This window comes from Microcaecilia unicolor, chromosome 9, assembly GCF_901765095.1.
Source record: "Microcaecilia unicolor chromosome 9, aMicUni1.1, whole genome shotgun sequence".
In the NCBI taxonomy this organism is placed as follows: Eukaryota; Metazoa; Chordata; class Amphibia; order Gymnophiona; family Siphonopidae; genus Microcaecilia; species Microcaecilia unicolor.
In genome coordinates, this window is record NC_044039.1 from 145,312,970 (window position 1) to 145,335,396 (window position 22,427).

A 22,427-nucleotide genomic window follows, 5' to 3' on the forward strand; every position below is an offset into this window, starting at 1 on the left:
AGGACAGCCGCATTACAGACAGTCAGGTAATGCAACTACTCTCAAATCAAGGTCTGCAGTGGCACTGTTAATAATGTCCCGCTCTTTAGAGTGTTTGGTGGTGATGGTGGGGAATATATTCCATGCACTTTGGGGTATCAGAGTGTGTGGTGTGGTTGAAAGGCTGCCATGATAGCCCTGAAAATTATTTATTTTTGCTGGGACCACACTGCTTTACCTGCGGTGGCAGATACTTATGTGGGAGGAATTGCACTTACAGTGCCTTGCAGTGAGGTAAACTCCTGTGCGTAAATGCAGTACAGATAGAAAGCAGGCACCCTGCATTTACAGCATGCTATAAACATGAAAAGTGCAAAACTTATTAGGGGCCCTTTTAACTAAGCTGAAGTATCCTACAGCTACACAACTTTTTACCACAATTTTCAATGTGTCTTCATACCATAGTCGAATGCCAGCCTGCATTCTCATGATGCGCAGAGTATCTCAAGCATGAAATAAAAGCAATAGGTGGAAGCCAGACACATTTTAACTTAAGTGAATCTTCCTTTCAAGTTCAGGGTTATAACAATGACATTCAAGGCAGGACTAAGATTTTACTCAACCACCAGTAGTTCATCATGCTTAGACCCAGTAGATAAACAGACAGAAAAATTATTGGAGTACTATTTGTGGAGGGGATAATTTGGGGTTAAGGGATGTTTAAGTATATGTACGGTGGGGGAGGGGAGGAGACTGAAGGGTTTATTGTGTTGGGGGGTGTTGTCCATGCTCAGTGGGGGTTTATTACTCGTACAAAAAAATGTTAAAGTGGTCTACTTTACGCATCAGTACAATGTTTCAGTTTCTGTTACAGACCTGTACTTGTTTATTTCCGTGCAATAATAGCTGACACGATTAATGGGTATTTCAGTTGTGCAGTTTGGTTTTTCAATAAAGACCTTAGCGAGGTAACTATGCATTTCTTTCCTTTTTAAAGTTTGGGAAGCACTATTCACACTACACAATTACAACAGAAAAACAACACACCAGAACGATTTAATATCAAGTCATCAAACTTGCTAGATATAGCCTAAGAGTACCGCACCTATCTAACCACGGCTCCTCTAAGCTAGTTATTGCCTCCGGAGCAGAGGATGACCGGAGCTTCTCACGCACATCCAGGAACCACTGTTTCTTCTTTCCCGCCTTCCTCAAAAAAAACCTGCTACCCTACCCACTTAACCTATAACCAAGCAGCTCCCTCCGTCTCCCAGGGCAGCCGCTGCCGTTCAAGCTCGCAGATACCTAGGGAGGCCCTTCGCAAGCTTGAGCGTGCAACGCCACTCCACCACCCAGCGCCGGCACAGGGTAGGTAGCAGGACAGGAGCGCCAAGGAGGAGTCCTGCTGCCGCCTGCTTCTAATGTTCCCATACACGCGAGGCGGAACGAGGCCACGGCAGGGCACCGGGGCGCGGGTACAGTTCACAGCCTAAGGCCCTTACTTCAAGGAGGCCTACCAGGTCCCACAGGCTGGCTCCCTCCCTCCTCTCACCTGGTCGAGATTTTCGTCGCTACCACTGTCTTCCGTGTCCGAGTCAATAACGACACGGCCTTTCCGCTTTTTCACCATGTTGCTCGGCCACCTCTCGCTCCAAGCTAAGCCCGGACCCTCAGCAGCGCGAGCTGCCCGCCCGGCCTCCCAATCTCCCAGCTCGGGCCACACAAAGACAAGTGCGCAGGCGCACTCTCAGTTCCCCGCCTGAGGCTCCGCCCTGTGCCAGCTGACGTCAAGAAAAGTAAACAGAACCATAGAGACGACAAACTATCCTACAAACAGGAAAATACGAGCGCCGCGTTTGGCGGACGCATGCGCAGTACTTTGGCACGTTGTGTTCCGTGTATGGGTAAGTCATTTTTAATGTCTAGTTTGGCTCCAATATTTAGGGATTACATCTTTTACAATTGTCTTCATTACTTGTAGTTCTAAAGACTCTTCAGTAACTCCGTGTCTATTTGGTGCATTACGTTTTTATATGGCAATTTTTATATTCTGTTCAGAAATTTGAGAGTCACTCCTGATGGTCATATTTGGTGTTTTGTGATGATATGATATTCTGCTCACTGACTTTTGTCCACTTTCTGACTGGGACGGGTTATGCAGGTTGATGCCATATGTAACCCCCTTACTGTGGTGATAGAAGCTAGCAGAGCTTCCTAAGGTGGGGGAAGTTGGAAGACTGATATAGTTGTGGATGTTATGAAAATATGATTGAGAGTGTTTTTAAGGATGGTGGCTGATTTTGTACTGGATAAAAGTATCTGCTTTATTGAGAGCATAGCCGTTGGTTGCCCAACCCCCCCTCAGAAGCTTAGCTGAAATTGGGTCGGTGGCGGAGCAGGTGGGGGGAAGAGGGGGTGGTGGTTGGGAAGCAAGGATAGGGGAGGGTATACGGTCTGTACCAGAGCCGGTGATGGGAGGCGGGAAATACTGCTGGGCAGACTTATATGGTCTGTGCCCTGAAAAGGACAGGTACAAATTCAAGGTAAGGTATACACATATGAGTTTGTCTTGGGCAGACTGGATGGACCATGCAGGTCTTTTTCTGCCGTCATCTACTATGTTACTATGTTAGTGGAGTGAGAGGGTATCTTGCCTGCCATAACAAGCAGGGGCTGCACAAAAAGACAGAGGTTGAAACAAGAATGGAGAGAGAGAATACCCCTCCCCCCTCCCCAGTGGAACAGGGAGAGACCTGTTCAGACCAGAGTAGGATGAGAGAAACCGCAACAGAAGGACGGACAGAGAGATCCAGTCCAGCTACAGTCTGGCAACTGGGGAAAAGCCCAGCAGGACACTTGTCTGGCAAGGGGGTGGAGAAGCTGCAGCCCCAGATTGTCGTACCAGGTATGTATGTATGTATGTATGTATTTATGACATATCCCACATTATCCCAAGCAAGTTTGAGTTCAATGTGGCTTACAATAAACAGTATTAGATACATAACAAAGAGTAATGCATAAAAAAGTAATTTGTTGTAAGAATCCAATTTTACAATACAGTATCATAAACAAATGTTGAACTGTATGTTTTATTATCCATGTATCAGAAGGTAATATGGAATGTACCATAATTTATGGGCGGAGGTTTGAGCTCAAGTCTAACAACATTTAATGTGAATAGTCCATGACTTATACATATGTATTATAGATATACGCATACATCGGTGAGTAAGATCTACTTGGGCGCAGCTGTATGTACATACACAAATATTAGGAGGTGGAACATCATATGTGCAATGATGGTTCCATTGTGACACCACCACATATTCCTCTTGGGGATATAATGGGTGTAAACGGTATGGTCTGAGCACATTTAAAACAATTTAAAACACTTTAGCATTTTTTTAAAGTGCATATATATATATATATATATATATATATATATATAAAAAGATAAATTATTCTGAACCCAAGTTTACTATAGTGAATGAAAATATGATTGACAGTGTTCTTAAGCATGGAGGGGTGGGTTTTGGATGGGATAAAAGCATCTGCCTTATCGAGAGGACCGGAGTGAGGGGCTATCCTGCCCGACATAATAAGCAGGGTCTGCTGTGACAGGGTGATCTCTGCTAAAAAAAAAAGACAGAGGTTGAAACAAGAAGGCACTGGGGGAAGGAGAGGGACAATACCCCCTGTGAGTGGAACAGGGAGAAACCTGTTCAGGCCCGAGGTGGGTGAAAGGAACTGCACCTCTGCAGAAGGACAGATGGGGAAATCTGGTCCTGGATACAGTCTGGCAGCTGGGGAAAAGCCCTTGTCTGGCAAGGGGGTGGACAAGCTGCAGCCTAGGATTGCCCTGCCAGGTGGGATTGGCTTGGAGGGTTGAGAGCCGAGTGGACACTGAGAGAGTCTGAATCTGAGGTATTTTCCATCTGATTAGCGCCCTGATTTCCCCTATTTACGACTGTTAAGCTGACTTGTTGCTGAACATTCCTGTTTAAAGTTCTGTTAGTAAAAGTTCAAGAGACCTGTTTACTAAACCGCGTTATAGGTGCATTAGCATTTTTAACGTGCATTAACTGTGTATGCATCTACATTATCCCTATAGGCACCTAAACAGCGCACGTGATAATTGTAGGCACAGTAAAAATGCTAACGCGCCTTAGTAAATAAGGCCCCAAGAGTTTACAAAAGCAACTCCTAGAGTGAGAGTAATTCTTTCTGGGACTGTGATAAAGTACTACTACTACTACTTATCATTTCTAAAGCGCTACTAGACGTACGCAGTGCTGTACACTGGAACATGAAGAGACAGTTCCTGTTCGACAGAGTTTACAATCTAATTAGGACAGACAGAACAAACAAGAGATAAGGGAATATTAAAGTGAGGATGATAAAATAAGGGTTCTGAACAAGTGAATAAGGGTTAGGAGTTAAAAGCAGCATCAAAAAGGTGGGCTTTTAGCTTAGATTTGAAGACGGCCAGAGATGGAGCTTGACGTACCGGCTCAGGAAGTCTATTCCAGGCATATGGTGCAGCAAGATAAAAGGAACGGAGTCTGGAGTTAGCAGTGGAGGAGAAGTGTACAGATAAGAGAGATTTACCCAATGAACAGAGTTCCCGGGGAGGAATGTAGGGAGAGATGAGTGTGGGAAGTACTGAGGAGCTGCAGAGTAAATGCACTTATAGGTCAATAAGAGGAATTTGAACTGTATGCGGAAACGGATAGGAAGCCAGTGAAGTGACTTGAGGAGAGGGCTAATAGCCTAATGAAACTGGCGGAATATTAGTCGTGCAGCAGAATTTTGAACAGATTGAAGAGGAGAGAGATAGCTAAGTGGGAGACCTGTGAGAAGCAAGTTGCAATAGTCTAAGCGAGAGGTGACAAGAGTGTGGATGAGGGTTCTGGTAGTGTGCTCAGAAAGGAAAGGGCGAATTTTGCTGATATTATAGAGAAAGAAACGACAGGTTTTAGCAGTCTGCTGAATATGTGCAGAGAAGGAGAGGGAGGAGTCGAAGATGACCCCAAGGTTACGAGCTGATGAGACAGGAAGGATGAGAGTGTTATCCACAGAAATAGAGAATGGGGGAGGAGGAGAAGTTGGTTTAGGGGGAAAGATGAGAAGCTCAGTCTTGGTCATGTTTAGTTTCAGGTGGCGCTGAGACATCCAGGCATTGTCAGACAGGCAGGCTGATACTTTGGCCTGGATTCCTGCTGAGATTTCTGGTGTGGAGAGGTAGATCTGGGAGTCATCAGCGTAAAGATGGCATTGGCTTAAACCCGCCAGCCTACTGGGATATAGCCCAGCCTCGGCCTGTGCCCATCTGACAAAGAGACTTTCCTTAGCGTCTGCTCCAGACCATTCCCAATGAGTGTTTGTTTATCTTGATTCCACACTTCAGATAAAGCCTTTCTGTAAGTGCAGTCAAAGCGGTTTACATATACTATTTTTGCAGATACTTTTTTGTCCCAAGTGAGTAATAGGCCCTCCTACCAGCAGATGGGGAGAAAGAGAACTACTAGAGACTTGAGTATAATAACCCCTGTGTAGTCCTGCCCCCCCCCCCCCTCAATATTTCTGTCTCCTCAGTAGAGGGTAGGTGGGTATTGTGGCCTGTTGCGGCTGCTGTGCCATCCTGTATTTGGGGTGTTTGGCATGTTGAACAACAGAGGGTAGAACATTTGAATCTATAGGCTTGTGGTGGATGAAAAAAAAAAAGCAGTGCCGGTGTTCTAGGAGCCTGTTTGTGGTGGGCCCCGGAGGTGCACACTCCATGCTGCGGGTCCCTCTCCCCCCAGCCTATGAGTTGTGGTAGCCTTGGCCCCCTCTCCCCTTCCTGAGAGGGGTTCCTTAAAGCTTCCCGGACAGACTGAGAACAACCATTCTTACTCATTTGGAAAAAAATAAAAACAAGCAAGCCAAGTGTTTGCTGTTTAGTGGCACTTACTGGAGCTCTTTCTGCAGTCCCGAGTCTGCCGGGTGTGAAGGACGTGGGACAATTCTTGACCGTTTGTGACAATGTGCACTTATGGCAGCTCCCTCCAGGAAGATGAAGTGCTGTGTGGCTTGTGCATTGCGATGCATGATTTCCCTCCTTAGCGGCTTGTGCTGTGTCTGTCAGGAGGCGTCACAGGACAATACAGCGGGCTTGTTTGCCGCGGCCAAATTGGCTGTTGCGGGAGGGCCTAAGGGCAATGAGTCATTGCATCAGGAGGAGTTGGGTGGTCATGCAGGTGTGGGGCAATCAGCGTCAGCCGGCATCATTTTGTTGGCGGGGAAAATCAGTGGTGCTTGAGTCGACACTGCAGGCACACAATCTGTCTCACGCTTCTTCGCAGTTGCACTAGCAGGATGTTGCCATGGCTCCTTCCTCCCTTGTGCTCCCTTTTTCCCTGGAATTCATACTCCTGCTGCACCAGGCATTCTGCCTGAAGCAGATCAGGCCTGAGTTTGATAATCTTGCGGTTGTGACCCCAAGCACTGGGGGGGGGGGGGCTCTTGGATCTTCTGGGGCCCTTGACGTCCAGAGTCTGGTCACTGGTTCGGTGGCCCTCCGGTTCTGCAGCTTGGTGTCGCAGGGACCTTCCAGGTCCGAGCACCCACATTTGGGTGAGGAGCTGGATGGTCAAGAGGACTCTGACCTCCTCTCTCAGGATGAGGAGGGTTTGGAGAAGGACCAGAAGTGGCTTCTGGAATCTCTGGAGGACGCAGAGGCTCCTCTCAGGGAGGTACCCGACTGTGGTTCAGATTTTTCATCGCCTGGACCTTCCTCTTTTGATGGCTCAGTGTTAGCAGCTGGAGGCTCCCTTAACAACAGCGAGAGCCATGACTCACCTTTATCAGATTCCGTGAGAAGAACAGGAGTGTTTTCGCTTGCCTGTGGTGGATGCCTTGGTTACGGTGGTGACTAAGAAGATGGCAGTTCGCGTAGAGGGTGGTGCTGTCCTGAAGGATCTGCAAAATCACCAAATAGAGGCTCTCTTGAAGCGGTCCTGTGAAGTTCTGCTCTAGACTTGAAGGCAGCCATTTGTGGCAGTTATGTGGCCCATGCCTGTTTCCACTGGTTGGAGCAGTTGCCCGATACGCCAAAGGGCGCATCCAAGGATCTCAATTTGGAAACGGGGACAGCCTTCCTGGTAGAGACCCTGTATGACTTGGGCAGGGCTTTGGCTAAGTCCTTGGCTTTGTTGGTGGCTGAACGCTGTTCATTGTGGCTATGGCAGTGGTCGGTGAACATGGTGTCTAAGGTGCACTTAAGTCAGTTACTCTTTCAGGGGCAGTTTCTCTTTGGGGAGGACTTGGGCAAATTGGTGAAGGATTTGGGGAGTCCAAGACTCCTAGACTGCCGGAGTCTCAGGTCCAGTCTGCCTTCTGGAGGGTGCTCAGAGGATGTCTCTGGGACCTCTGTTGCTCTTGGTAAGGCCATATTGCCAGTTCTCAGTGTGGTAGTTTATGGAGCCGGTCCCAGTCCTTTCAGCGCTAAGCTCGCAAGGGAGGCCAAGGAGCTTCCGGGGCTCCCTACTCCGTGCAATGACGGTTTGGGGGTCCAAGTCCAGGCTCCAGATCCACCTATTGATGGGCAGTTGTACCATTTCTACCAGGCCTGGACGCACAGATCCTGGACATTCTGCAGTTTGGCTACCGTCTGGAGTCCCATTATCCCCTGCCAGACTTGTTCATCAGTTTGCCTTGCAAGGTGATGCAGAAAGCGCCTGCCATTCATCAGACGTTGGCCCGGCTGTAGGAGTTGGAGGTGATAGTCTTGGTGCCGCTGGCCGAGAGAGGTTTTGCAGGTATTCCTTCTATTTTGTGGTGCTCAAGAAGGAAAAGACCTTCTGGCCAATCCTGGACCTCAAGGGAGTCAACAAGTTGCTCAAGGTTTTTCCATTCCACATGGAGACGCTGTGGTTGGTACTTGTGGCCACCTGCAAGGGAGAGTTTCTGATGGCCCTGGACCTGTCAGAGGCCTCTCCTTATTCCGATCTATCCGGGTCATCACAGGGGTTTGCAGTCCAAAGTCTTCACTATCAGTTCATAGCCCTACCATTCAGTCTAGTGATGGCACCACGCACCTTCTCCAAGGTTACAATTGCAATGGCAGCTCACTTTTGCCGGGAGGGGGTGCTCATGCACCCGTACTTGGACAGTTGGCTAATTCTGGGCTAAGACTCTGCTTTGGCATTCAATGGCATGGACTATCCTACAGGTCTTGAGCTCCATGGCAGCCACAATCGCAGTAGTGCTGTGGGCGCGTGCGCACATGCACCCTCTTCAACTAGCGCTGTTGTCCCACTGGTCTTTTCTAAGAGACGACCTCCTGGCCCGCATGCTGTTGAGTCAGGGGGTGCTGGACTCCCTGCACTGGTGGCTGGACAAGGCTCAGTTGTTGGCCAGGATGAATCTGGATCTCCCAGAGTGGACAATAGTCATCACGGACACCAGTCTCTCTGGTTGTGGAGCTCACTGTCTGGGTCAGGTGGTGTAGGAGCTGTGGTCAACCACAGAAGCCCAGTGGTTTATCAATCAGTTGGAGACCAGAGTCATTCGGTTGACCCTGGTAGCTTTTCTGCCTCTACTTCTCCACAGGGCCATGCGGGTCCTCTTGGACAATGCGATGGCGGTGGCATATGTCAGTTGTCAGGGCGGCACGAGGAGTCATTTGCTGGATCTGGAAATGGCAGAGTTGATGGCCTGGGCAGTGTGCCATCTGCTGTGCTTTTTGGTGGCACATGTTGCGGGGGTCTCCAATTTAGAGGCGAATTATCTGAGCAGCAATGTGTTGGACCCAAGGGAGTGGTTCCTCTTGGACGTGGCCTTCCAATCTGTGGTGCTCCGCTGGGGGAAGCCTCACGTGGATTTGATGATCACCTTCAGGAATGCCAAAGCCTCTGGGTTCTTCAGTCACAGGAAAGAGCTGATGTCGGAGGGCCTCAATGTCTTGGTTCAGCCGTGGCCAATTTGGGGTGTCTTGTACATCTTTCCACCGTGGCCTCTCATCAGTTGGGTCATCCAACGCATAGAGACTCATCACAGCCACGTGGTTCTCATCGCCCTGGATTGGCCCCATCAGCCTTGATATGGCGATCTCCGGTGAGTGGTGTTAGACGAGTCTCCTTGATTGGTTCTGGAGGGTCCTCTTCTTCAAGGTCCGGTCATTATGCCTGACGTAAGTCATTTCTCACTTACGGTGTGGCTCTTGAGCGGGTGCACTTGTTGAGGAAAGGTTTTTTGGGGGGATGTCATTTCCACCATGTTGAGTTCCAGGAAGAGATCTACTTCCTTGGCATATGTTCGCTTGTGGTGCATTTTTGAGGACTGGTGTGACACCCTTAGTGTGGTACCCCTTCGGTTGTCCAAGCTGGAGCTGTTGCAATTATTGCAGGATGGGCTGGAGAAGGGTTTGTCCCTCTCCTCTATCCATGTTCACCTGGCGGTGTTGTCATCCTTTCAGGGACCGATTCTGGGCCGTTCGGTTGCACTTCATCCAGATTTGGTCTTAAGGGACTTAAGTACTTAGGGCCTCTGGTTTGTCCAGTGGTGGTGCTGTGGGATTTGTCTTTGGTGTTAGATACCTTCTTCTTCGTAGTGGCACCCTTTGAACCCTTGTCTTCAGCTTTTGGCCTTTACATCAGCCCGTCAAATCTCCAAGTTGCAGGCTCTGTCCTGTCGGGTGCACTTCCTTCTCTTTTTCGAGGAACACCAGTTCCCTCATTTGTGCTGAAGCTCATTTCTTCCTTTCACCTCAATTAGTCTATTTCCTTGCCAGTGTGTTGTGGGAATGCCTCCAGACTCTGTTCATTGGTCTCTAGTAGTTCTCAGTCTCCCCATCTGCAAGTAGGAGAGTATATTACCCACTCATTGGGAATGGTCTGGAGAGGCTACAGGAAAGAAAATTAGCAGGTAAGATCTAATTTCTTATCTTTTGTGTGCCCTGGTTTGGGTGCCTGACCCAAAGAGCTTAGCCGGCTTCCAGGACTGTCTGGAGGGAAAATGAAGATACATACCTGTAGCAGGTATTCTCCGAGGACAGCAGGCTGAACATTATCACTGATGGGGTCCACGACGGCCCAGGAGACCGAAACTAGTCAAAAAAAGTTAGATTCAGAAAGCGACGTCGCGCATGCATGAGCAGCTTCCCGCAACGTGAGCGTGTCCCCTCAGTTAGTAAAAAGCAAAATATATATAAGAGGAACAACTCCAAAGGGGAGGAGGGTGGGTTGTGATAATGTTCAGCCTCCTGTCCTCAGAGAATACCTGCTACAGGTATGTATCTTCATTTTCTCCGAGGACAAGCAGGCTGAACATTATCACTGATGGGGTATCCCTAGCCCCCAGGCTCACTCAAAACAATGAACATTGGTCAATTGGGCCTCGCAACTGCGAGGACATAACTGAGATTGATCTGAAAAGAAATACAACTAAGTGAGAGTGCAGCCTAGAACAGAACAGAAATGGGCCTACGGGTGTGGAGTTGGATTCTAAACCCCGAACAGATTGTGCAGCACCGATTGCCCAAACCGACTGGCGCGTGGGGAATCCTGCTGAAGGCAGTAATGAGATGTGAATGTGTGGACTGATGATCACATCGCAGCCTTGCAAATCTCTTCAATAGAAGCTGACTTCAAGTGAGCCACTGATGCAGCCATGGCTCTGACATTGTGAGCTGTGACATGGCCCTCTAGAGTCAAGCCAGCTTGGGCATAAGCGAAGGAATTGCAATCTGCTAGCCAATTAGAGATGGTGCATTTTCCGATGGCAACTCCCCTCCTGTTAGGGTCAAAAGAAACAAACAATTGGGCAGACTGTCTGTAGGGCTTCGTCCGCTCCACGTAAAAGGCCAATGCTCTCTTACAGTCCAAGGTGTGCAACTTGTCTTCACCAGGGCGGGTATGAGGACGGGGGGAAAATGTTGGCAAGACAATAGACTAGTTCAGATGGAACTCCGACACCACCTTAGGGTGAGTGTGGAGGACTACTTTGTTATGATGAAACTTGATATAAGGTGTATGCACTACTAGGGCTTGGAGCTCACTGACTCTACAAGCTGAAGTAACAGCCACCAAGAAAATGACCTTCCAGGTCAAGTACTTCAGATGGCAGGAATTCAGTGGCTCAAAAGGAGCTTTCATCAGCTGGGTGAGAACGAAGTTGAGATCCCATGACACTGGTGGAGGTTTGACAGGGAGCAAAACAAAAACATATCAGTGTTGTAGAGCACAATTTTCTCTTTCAGATGATACTGTTCACAAGCTGATTCAGGCAGACTCTTTTTTAATAATTGGCTTTGAACTTTGGTACATTTTACCATTTGCGCTGACAGTGCCAACTTTGAAGAGATCCTGCAGGGCGGTTATAGATGCTGGTTAGTTGCAAATCTGGCAGTATTATGTCCAGCACAAGCATAATGCTTGTTCAAAAAATCAAGTCCATATCTTTGTTTGCATGGAAGTTGTTGCGGTCTGAATATTGGTCCAAATATGTTCCAATGAGTTGCGACCAATTTTGATGCCCACTTTGAGTCAACTTGTTTGACTGGATTTTGCATCCATAATGTTAAAATGTATTTCATCGGAATTAGCATCAAAAACTGTACAGGATTTGAATTTTTTAGCCATTCTTATAAATGTGTTTGGATTTTATTAGACCCCAAAAATGGCATTTTGGTAAATGTCGCGCGCTCATGGACTGACAACCTTTCAGAAAAGGGGGTCTAGATCTGCAACTATTGCAGTTAGAGACATCAAATTTTGGGAAACTTTGTTTAACACCTGACTCGCGCAACAGATAAAATTTGAACAAAATTGGAGACATGATAGTGGGAAGGTTTAGACCACTTGGCATGGAATGACCCTTATGTCTGCCAAGTATGTGGCTTGGAGAAACAGTCCATGGTGGTGAGCCCAAAGCCACATCCAGACAGCTTCCTGACACAGAGGGTGAGATCCGGTGCCCCCCCTGCTTGTTGGTGTAATACATAGCAACCTGATTGTCTGTCTGAATTAAAATGATTTGATTGGACAGGCGATCCCTGAAAGCCTTTAGAGCGTTTCAGATTGCTCGTAATTCCAGGAGTGATCTGAAGACCCTTTAACCCGAAAGGACCAAGCTCCTTGAGTGTGAAGTCCATCTACATGAGCTCCCCACCCCAGGAGGGATGCATCCATCGTCAGCACTTTTTGCGGCTGAGGAATTTGGAATGGATGTCCTAAGGTCAAATTGGATCGAATGGTCCACCACTGAAGGAATTGCAAAAGTCGGTGGAGAAATGGATTACATCCTCTAGATCCGCTGTGGCTTGACACCACTGAGAAGCTAGGGTCCATTGAGCTGATCTCATATGTAGGCATGCCATGGGAGTCACATGAACCATGGAAGCCATGTGCCCTAAGAGTCTCAACATCTGCCGAGCTGTGATCTGTTGAGACGCTCGAGCCGAGGACACTAGAGCCAGGAGATTGTCTGCCCTCGCCTGGGGAAGATAAGCTCCAGATGTCCTTGTGTCCAACAGAGCTCCATTGAACTCCAATGTCTGTACTGGGACAAGGTGGGACTTGGGATAATTGATTAACCCCAGTAGCTCCAGCAGGCGAGTAGTCATCCGCATGGACTGTAGAGCGCCTGCCTCCGAGATGCTTTTCACCAGCCAATTGTCGAAATAAGGGAACACATGCACTCCCAGTCTGCGTAGCGATGCTGTGACAACTGACAGGCACTTTGTGAAAACCCTGGGCACAGACGCGAGACCAAAGGGCAGTACACAGTACTGAAAGTGCCGAGTTCCCAACCAAAATCAAAGATACTTCCTGTGAGCTGGGAGTATCGAGATGTGGGTATAGGTGTCTTTTAAGTCCAGAGAGCATAGCCAATCGTTTTCCTGAATCATGGGAAGAAGGGTGGCCAGGGAAACCATCCTGAGCTTTTCTCGGACTAGGAATTTGTTCAGGGCCCTTAGGTCTAGGATGGGATCACCCCTGTTTTCTTTTGCACAAGGAAGTACCTGGAATAGAATCCCAGCCCTTCTTCCCCTGGTGGAACGGGTTCGACCGCATTGGCCTTTAGAAGGGCGGAGTTCCTCAGCAAGTACCTGCTTGTGCTGGGAGCTGAAGAATTGAACTCCCGGTGGGCAATTTGGAGGCTTGGATACCAGATTGAGTGTGTATCCTAACCGGACTATTTGAAGAACCCACTTACCGGAGGTTGTAAGAGACCACCTTTGGTGAAAAAATATCAACCTCCCCCCGACAGGCAAGCCGCCCAGTACGGACACTTTTCCTGCGGCTATGCTGCACTGGAGCCAGTCAAAAGCCTGTCCCTTGCTTTTGCTGGGGAGCCCTAGGGGCCTTAGGCGCATGGCGTTGACGAGAACGTGCATGCTGGGACTGAGCCTGAAGTGGCTGCTGAGGAGCAGGAGTGTACCTACACCTGTTATAGGAATAGGGAGCACTCCTCCTCCCTCCAAAATACCTCCTAGAAGACGTCCGGCGGGAGAGAGAATCCATGGCGTCATGATGCTTTTTCATCTGATCGACCATGTCCTCTACTTTTTCTCAAGAGAGATTATCCCCCTGTCAAGGAACATTCGCTGCTGGGTCTTATGATCCAGGTCAGAGACACACAGCCATGAGAGTGTGCGCATCACTATAACTTGAGCAGCTACTCGGGATGCTACATGAAAAGTGTCGTAAGACCCCCTGGCCAGGAATTTGCGACATGCCTTCTGCTGCCTGACCACCTGGTGAAAAGGTGCAGCAAGCTCCGGAGGAAGTGCTTCAACTAAACTGGACAGTTGCTGCACTGAGTTCCGTAAGTGAATGCTCGTGTAGAGCTGGTAAGTCTGGATCTTGGCAGTGAGCATAGCAGCCTGATACGTTCGCCTCCCAAAAGAATCCAAGGTCCTAGACTCTCTGCCTGGGGGCGCCGAGGCATAGTCTCTAGTACTCTTGGCTCTTCTGAGAGCAGAGTCCACCACCATGGAATCGTGAGGAAGTTGGGCCTTCACCATTACAGGCTCTCCATGGACTCTGTACTAGGACTCGGATTTTTTGGGGACCACTGGATTAGAGAGAGGGCAAGACCAATTTTGCATAAGCACTTCCCTCAGTGTATTATGCATTATGCAAGGCGGCCGTTGCAACCTCTGCAAGTGAAGAAGGATAATCCAGGACCTCGAGCATCTCAGCCCTGGGCTTATCCACAACCTTCATAGGGAATGGAATGTCCTTAGACATTTCCCGCAGAAAGGATGAGAAAGAAAGACTCCCAGGTGGAGACATCCTTGCTTCAATCGGTGGAGTAGGATCAGAGGGAAGCCCATAGGAATCCTCCTCCAAAAAGTACCTGGGGGCTTCCTCTTCTTCCCACGAGTGCTCATCTTCGGTATCGGACAGAAGCTGTCTAAGAGCAGCCTGAAACCGAGCCTGCCTCAACGTTGAGGATCGACGACCTCGTGGGGGGTGTCGAGAAGTCGACTCTTGCCTGGACTCCGGCAAAGCTTCCTCCACCGACGTCGAAGTAGAGCCGACGCCGTACCTAGGACGGTGAGCTCTTTGCAGGCGATGGCCCAGATGCCGCCTCTACAGTTGCTACGGAAGGCACAAGCACCCCCCCGACATCGATGCAGATTGGCGAAGCAAGCCTTTCAGAAGCCCTGGAAGAAGGGCCCTGATGCGCTCGTCGAGAGCTTCCATCGGAGAAGGCTGGGGGGCCGGTGCAGGAGTCGGTGCTGGAATCTGAGGGGGCTTGAGAGCCAGTACCAGGCTGCCAGACGACCAACGCATCGGCACCTCTTGTATGGAGGGTGAGCGGTCCTCCCAGCACCGACGCTTCTCAGGTGCCGACTCCCTCGGCTCCCCGGAGCTCCCGGTACTGTGCATGGAAGGAGATCGATGATGGTGCTTCTTAGCTTTCGCTCGACGCCTATCATCGAGACTCCTCGGTACCGAAGAGGAGGAAGTGGAATTCTCACGCCTCCTCGGGGCCGGGGCCGACGAAGGTCGGTCCCGGGGGGCCTGCATAGCAGTAGGCCTCGAGACAGGTGGAGACCCACTTGATGCCTCACTGCTCCCAGCTCGATGCAGTCTTTCGGCAGCCATTACCTGGTCTCTCGGTGTCGCTGCTTCCATCGACGCCAAAGCCGCCAACCTCGGTACTGATGTCGACGTCGAAGGACCGGACCGATCAGCAAAACGTTTTTCGCGTTGAGCCTCCCAAGCCACTTGGGTCTGTTTGTTCATTAACTTACAGAGCTTACAGTTAGCTGGAAGATGGCCAGGCCCAAGGCACTGAAGACACCACGCGTGGGGGGTCAGTACCTGAGATGGTCCGGTTGCAGCGAGAACAAGGCTTGAAGCCGCTGGGAGTCTTCGATGATATGGACGGAAAAAGAGCTCCGGCTAAATCAAAAGACTCAATGGTGCCAGATAAAAAGGCACAAAACAAGGGAAAAGACCCGGCCAAGCAGCCTAAAAACGGCCGTGACGAAAAGAAAGGAAACCTAAAAAGGGTGACAAAAAACTAGAAAAATATAAGGAAATCTAAATTTTTTATTTTTTAAAAATTTTAAGAAGACGACAAAAGGGAGAATGAAACGGAAGAGCGTAGAACGCTAGAAAAAAAGTCTCCTGGACCAATCCTGAGCAGCGAAACAGAAAACCGTGACTGCCCAAGGCGGGGACGAAAGAAAACTGAGGGGCACGCTTGCGTTGCGGCCGGGAAACTGCTCACGCATGCGCAGTGCGTCTTGCCCTGCGCAACGTCGCTTTCTGGAAAGTTCCAACTTTTTTTTTTACTAGTTCCGGTCTCCTGGGCAGTCGCAGATGACGACCCATCAGTGATAATGTTCAGCCTGCTTGTCCTCGGAGAACCAGGGTTACACATATGTTTACTGAACACTTGCTGAAGTAGGATTAGAGGCTCCTGAAGGCTTTGGGCATTGTAAGGTATGACTCTTCATTTGTTTTTCTAACTGATCCAAGGGTGAACCATCCCATAGAGTGAGATTTACCATGCCAAGGAGTGAGACTGATGGCCAAAGAATGAGATTTTTCAGACAGTTCATCCAGGGTATAAGTCTAGAATTATTTAAATGTAGTACTGCTTTACAAAAGAATCAAGGAAACACAAAATGGAGCCTCTAAAATAATATACACAAAGTGGGAGCAATTTGGGTAAATTGTTTTGAGCTGAAAATTGTCTAAAAAGTTAAAAGTATGTACATTGGTTTCCAAACACATGTACTTGCAGTAAAGGGGAAAGGGACAGGGCGATGGGAAGCAGTAGGCAGGAAGGTGTGCTCAGATTTCTTCTTACTGGTTGGATCACTTGGTTTACTTCTCTAAGGCTTCCCTCACATGAAAGCAGTGATCAAGATCAGTGCATTGGTACTGAAGCTCTGATGAGTGAGAAATAGGACTTAAAGAGTGTGAGAGTGAGAAAGCTTTCAAATGAGTGTGACACTCCCCTAATGCTGATCTTTTTCTATTGGTGAGGCTTCCATTTCCAGCTTGGGCCCACTCACGACTCCCCTGACTCAGGTCAGTATAAGTTGTCTCATCATCTGGAGAAATGGATGTACACCAGCTTTCTTCTCTGTTTCACTTTTATTAGCCTTAATAATGAACAGTAGGTTTTTAGTTTTGAATTTCTTCTTCTGAGTCTCTTGTAAATCTACAGATTGTAGTGAGATCTTGGTTAAACTGAATTAAGCACCTACTAATTTCATCTCCCAAACTTTCAGCATTAACTTGATTTTTCCAATTGCCACTGTACTTTGAATCAGAAAAAAAAATATTTTATAACCAATCATTTGGACTTCCTTTAAGTATGTACATTTTTTATGTGTCTTTTTATTAATGGCTTATCATCTCCTTTGGTTACTTCAGTGAAATGAACCTGGTTGATATTAAGTAAGCAGAGCATTTCTTATTCAAGTTTAAGCTTCAACTTCTCCAATGTTGCTGTTTGTTTCTGTTTCAGATAGCCAGAGGCTACTTGAGCTGCAACGGAATGCATTTTTATTGCCGATGAATTTGGAAGCTTGGTAAAACTACTTTAAAAAACAATCCACAGGTTCTTTTCTGAATTAACTCTTTGCCAGTATGGCATTAACTTTTAAATTGCTGAACAAAGTTGGTTATTCTCCAGAGCACCAGTGGAACATTTTCTGTCCTTTGGCAAAACTCGCCTTTGCCCAATGCACACCAAGAATGCACAGTAGCAGTTATCGAAGGCCTGGTGTACCTCCTGACAACACCCCACCTTGGAAAAAAATTGATTTTAATTTTCAGAAGGGAGTTAAAGAGGTAAAGAAGCACTTTGGGTTGTTAAAGAAGGAGCTAGTGGATCACTGGACTGGGCCAGAAGGCAGGCCCTTGGTAGAACACATACTGGAACAGACCAGGGTGCTCTGGGAGTTTCGGTGCCAACAGGATTTGGAACAGTGGGTAGTGTCCTCAGACCAGGAAATTGGAGGAAGAAGTGAGGCTTACCTGAAACTAGGTAAAAATAACCAAACTGCTCTACTATGTGGGACCCTTAACACTAATGTTCCTCGTGATGGGGAGACGAGATACAGCGGGTACTGTTCCATGAGATCCAAACTGCCACAGGTAGGTAGCACTAAGCTGATGAAAAGAGATGCACCTCAATATATTATCAAGTCAACCACTTTCTCTTTGATAAATGTTTTTTTTTCCTACCTTCATTCATTGTGTGTCATCCCTTTTTGTTGCTATTATTATCTTCAGTGGTTTCTATGAGAGATGAAGAGATAACAGTTGTCTAACAGCACAAACAACAACAACCATTTCTAAAGCGCTACTAGGGTTACGCAGCGCTGTACAATTCAAACATAGAAGGACAATCCCTGCTCAAAGAGCTTACAATCTAAAAGACAAGAGACTTAAGACTTTAAGTCTTTGTTATTGCCTTTATTTCCTTTGTAACTTATCTCAAAGCATTTAACATCTTGCACTAATTTTATTTAATACCATCAACCTGTAAAAATTGATACCAACATTTAAGAAACATAACCAACAAGTGTTTCTTTTTATTTTACCCTCTATCCCTTTTACCCTTTAATAAAACCTTTAATATTTTTTTCTTGCTAAATCCCTTGGTTGTGTGGAGTTTATTTGGGAACCCTATTTAAAACTGTGACACTCATATATTTATTTCTTCCATTATTCAAATTTACCTGCTCCACGACTAGGGGGTTTACAAGACTTAACAAAGACTTAAAGAGGGGGTATATAACCATAAGTGACATTTACCAGTAATGACAAGACAGTTAGACTTTAAGGCTTTGTTTTTGAAATAATAGTCATGAACCATTGTGAATCATACTGAGATAAAACATGCTAATTCAACATTGTTCATTTCCTAGGCAGCCTTTAATCGTCTTAAGCACTATGATTGGTCCAGTTTTAACTCGCTTCATCTGCGTGTACGTGGTGATGGTCGCTCCTGGATGGTGAATCTTGGTACAGAGATGTATTTTTCCCACCAGAAAAATGATTTATACAACTATTTTCTGTTTACTCGAGGAGGCCCATATTGGCAGGATGTTAAGGTAAAAATATTTTGCAGCATCAAGGAAAGTTTGCGCTGCAGGTCATACAAAGACCTTTTCTTTCTTTGTTGAAAATGCTCTAGGTCACTAGTCACAATGGGCCCTATTTTCAAACCACAGGAGTTAGCCCGGCTAACTTGGTTGGTACTGAGCCGGATATTCAATGCCAGGCCATTTCCAGTGACCAGCATTGAATATCCGTTTTATTTTTGACCGGCTCAAACTTAACCAGCCAAGCCGATATTTATCACTTGCCAGTTAAGTTTGAACTGGCCAAAGATAGGCCTGGTATTCATGTGGCCAAATATGGAATATCAGGGGTATGTACTCTTAACACTGTTTTGTATGTTGTTGTTGTTTTTTTTTTGGGGGGGGGGGGGGGTGGAGTTTTGTGGAAAATTGCAAACTGAACATCTTCAAGGCATAAAAACAAACTGTCATTTAGCCAAAGAACAAAGGGGACTTTTTACTAAGCTGTGTGGTAAGTGCTTGCCCTGGGCATGCCCCTCTGTGTTTACCACGCAGGCTTTGCACTTACATTCCTTAACCACAAAAGTTAGTGTGGTAAGTGCAAAAACTTACTGTGCTTTAGTAAAAGGGTCCCAAAGTAAAACCTTTCTGCCCTATTTTTGTGCAAACTTAGGAGCATAACTTTTCAGTTGAGTATTCATAAATGTAGGCCTTCCATTCATACTACTACTACTTATCATTTCTATAGCGCTACTAGACGTACACAGCGCTGTACACTTGAACATGAAGAGACAGTCCCTGCTCGACAGAGCTTGCAATCTAATTAGGACAAACAAGAGATAAGGGAAGTGAGGATGATAAAATAAGGGTTCTGAACAAGTGAATAAGGTTTAGGAGTTAAAAGCAGCATCAAAAAGGTGGGCTTTTAGCTTAGATTTGAAGATGGCCAGAGATGGAGCTTGACGTACCGGCTCAGGAAGTCTATTCCAGGCATATGGTGCAGCAAGATAAAAGGAACGGAGTCTGGAGTTAGCAGTGGAGGAGAAGGGTGCAGATAAGAGAGATTTACCCAGTGAACGGAATTTTGGGGAGGAATGTAGGGAGAGATGAGAGTGGAGAGGTACTGAGGAGCTGCAGAGTCAATGCACTTATAGGTCAATAAGAGGAGTTTGAACTGTATGCGGAAATGGATAGGAAGCCAGTGAAGTGAGTTGAGGAGAAGGCTAATATGAGCATAATGACACTGGCGGAATATTAATCATGCAGTAGAATTTTGAACAGGTTGAAGAGGAGAGAGATGGCCAAGTGGGAGACCTGTGAGAAGCTCATAAATCATGCTTAGTTTTATGAGCCTAATTTATAAGGCTAACACTGAAAATCAGTGCTAAGCTCCTAACTTCTTTCCCCTGCCCTAAATACACCCTTTTACCACTTTTTGTGCTCATAAATTTAAGTTTAGTGAAATTTTGTGTAAAAATGTATGCACCCAGCTCTAGTAAATTTTCAGAGGCTAGTTTATGAGCAGAACTCTCAAAGTTAGGAGCATAAATCTTTCAATATCGGGCCCTTAATAGCTACCTTCATATGTTGTTCAGCCACAGGGTTAGATCTAGCTAAGGTTCAACATTTCTATGTGGGAGACCCATCTTTCATCTTTCTGAAGACATTAAAATGAGCATATGCTGCACCTGAGTATGAACAAGTATGCAACCTGTATGTGGCTTAGTTTTCTTATAAATGCTATAACAATAATTTGCTGACCAGAAACACCAAATTTAAAGTTTCTCATCAAGTGGGTAAAAGCAGCAAAGCTGAAGGGGTAATTATAAGCATTTTGTGCACATAAAGCATGTTTTGCATGAGGAAAATGGCTGTTATAAAATTGGGGGGGGGGGTATATGTGTGCACTCAAAAAAGCACAAGCAGCTTTACATGGTCCATGTGTAGGTGGCTCACAATGACATTTGGGTGGAGCTGGGGCACAATTGAGAGGTACATTTGCACTTTTGATAAAGCGAAGATACTTAGCTGTAGCAGGTATTCTCCGAGGACAGCAGGCTGATTGTTCTCACATGTGGGTCATCATCCACGGCGGCCCAGGAATCGGCAAACAAATTTTGCAAGCAAAATAAAAATCAAAGTCTTTTGGGAAAGTTCCATTGCACGGGCAGCGCGAACGACTTCCTGACCGCCGCGCAAGCGTGCCTCTTTAGTTTAATCAAAAAGCATATAAACAAGAAACAACAATAACAACAACTTCAAAGGGGAGGAGGGCGGGTTTGTGAGAACAATCAGCCTGCCTGTCCTCGGAGAATACCTGCTACAGGTAAGTATCTTTGCTTTCTCTGAGGACAGGCAGGTTGCTTGTTCTCACATGTGGGGTATCCCTAGCAACCAGGCTCACTCAAAACAATTAACATTGGTCAGTTGGGCCTTGCAACGGCGAAGACATAACAAAGATTGACCGGAAACCTGTTCATGATGTCTGTAACTGCACCCATGGAATAATAAAAATATTTACAAAAAAAAAAAAATCAACTAACCGAGAGTGCAGCCTGGAACAGAACAAAAATGGGTCTAGGGGGGTGGAGTTGGATTCTAAACCCCAAACAGATTCTGCAGCACTGCCTGCCCAAACTGACTGTTGCATCGGGTATCCTGCTGAAGGCAGTAGTGAGATGTGAATGTGTGAACTGATGACCACGTCGCAGCCTTGCAAATCTCTTCAATGGAGGCCGACGCAGCCATGGCTCTAACATTATGAGCCTTGACATGGTCCTCAAGAGTCAGGCCAGCTTGGGCATAAGTGAAGAAAATGCAATCTGCTAGCCAATTAGAGATTGTGGGTTTTCCGATGGTGACTCCCCTCCTGTTGGGATTGAAAGAAACAAATAACTGGGCGGACTGTCAGAAGGGCTGTGTTCGCTCCATGTAAAAGGCCAATGCTCTCTTGCAGTCCTAGGTATGTAAACTGCTTTCGCCACGGCGAGTATGAGGACGGGGAAGAATGTTGGCAAGACAATTGACTGGTTCAGATGGAACTCCGACACCACCTTAGGCAGGAACTTAGGGTGCATGCGGAGGACTACTCTGTTATGATGAAACTTGATATACGGTGCATGCACTACCAAGGCCTGAAGCTCACTGACCCTACAAGCTGAAGTAACAGCCACCAAGAAAATGACCTTCCAGATCAAGTACTTCAGATGGCAGGAATTCAGTGGTGCAAAGGGAGCTCTCATCAGCAGAGTGAGAACGATGTTGAGATCCCATGACACGGGTGGAGGTTTGACCGGGGGCTTTGACAAAAGCAGACCTCTCATGAAGCGAACAACTAAAGGCCGTCCAGAGATAGGCTTACCTTCTACGATAAGCACTAATGCCACTAAGGTGAACTCTTACGGAGTTGGTCTTGAGACCAGACTCTGACAAGTGTAGAAGGTATTCAAGCAGGGTCTGTGTAGGACAAGAAAGAGGATCTAGGGCCTTGCTGTCACACCAGACGGCAAACCTCCTCCATTTGAAAGAGTAACACCTCTTGGTGAAATCTTTTCTGAAAGCAAGCAAGACTCGAGAGACAGCCTCTGAAAGACTCAAGGAGGCGAATTCTAAACTCTCAACATCCAGGCCATGAGAGCCAGGGACTGGAGGTTGGGATGTAGAAGCAACCCCTCGTTCTGAGTGATGAGGGTTGGAAAACATTCCAATCTCCACGGTTCCTCGGAGGACAACTCCAGAAGAAGAGGGAACCAAATCTGATGCGGCCAGAAGGGAGCTATCAGAATCATGGTTCCGCAGTCTTGTTTGAGTTTCAGCAAAGTCTTCCCTGTTAGAGGTATGGGAGGATACGCATACAGAAGGCCTGTTCCCCAATGCAGGAGAAAGGCATCTGACGCTAGTCTGT

General features: G+C 47.1%; 2 protein-coding genes across 5 annotated transcripts in view; one reads left to right on the top strand and one right to left on the bottom strand.

Annotated features, from left to right (window-relative positions):
- RTF1 (RTF1 homolog, Paf1/RNA polymerase II complex component) overlaps nucleotides 1-1,714 on the bottom strand; it is a 212,769-nt gene extending 211,055 nt beyond the window's left edge. The window contains exon 1 of the mRNA XM_030214087.1: nucleotides 1,532-1,714. Within this exon, the coding sequence (XP_030069947.1) occupies nucleotides 1,532-1,609 (78 nt within the window). The 5' untranslated portion in view covers nucleotides 1,610-1,714. The remainder of the gene's footprint in view (nucleotides 1-1,531) is intronic.
- Nucleotides 1,715-1,813: 99 nt separating this feature from the next.
- NDUFAF1 (NADH:ubiquinone oxidoreductase complex assembly factor 1) overlaps nucleotides 1,814-22,427 on the top strand; it is a 52,447-nt gene continuing 31,833 nt past the window's right edge. Inside the window, exons 1-3 of one of the 4 annotated variants that reach the window (XM_030214088.1) lie at nucleotides 1,814-1,883; nucleotides 16,960-17,591; nucleotides 18,368-18,553. In XM_030214088.1, coding sequence (XP_030069948.1) covers nucleotides 17,082-17,591; nucleotides 18,368-18,553 — 696 coding nt within the window. In that variant the 5' untranslated portion in view covers nucleotides 1,814-1,883; nucleotides 16,960-17,081. Of the gene's footprint in view, nucleotides 1,884-2,631; nucleotides 2,885-16,959; nucleotides 17,592-18,367; nucleotides 18,554-22,427 lie in introns of those variants that run through there. The other 3 variants (XM_030214091.1, XM_030214090.1, XM_030214092.1) reach the window with 3 other exon arrangements.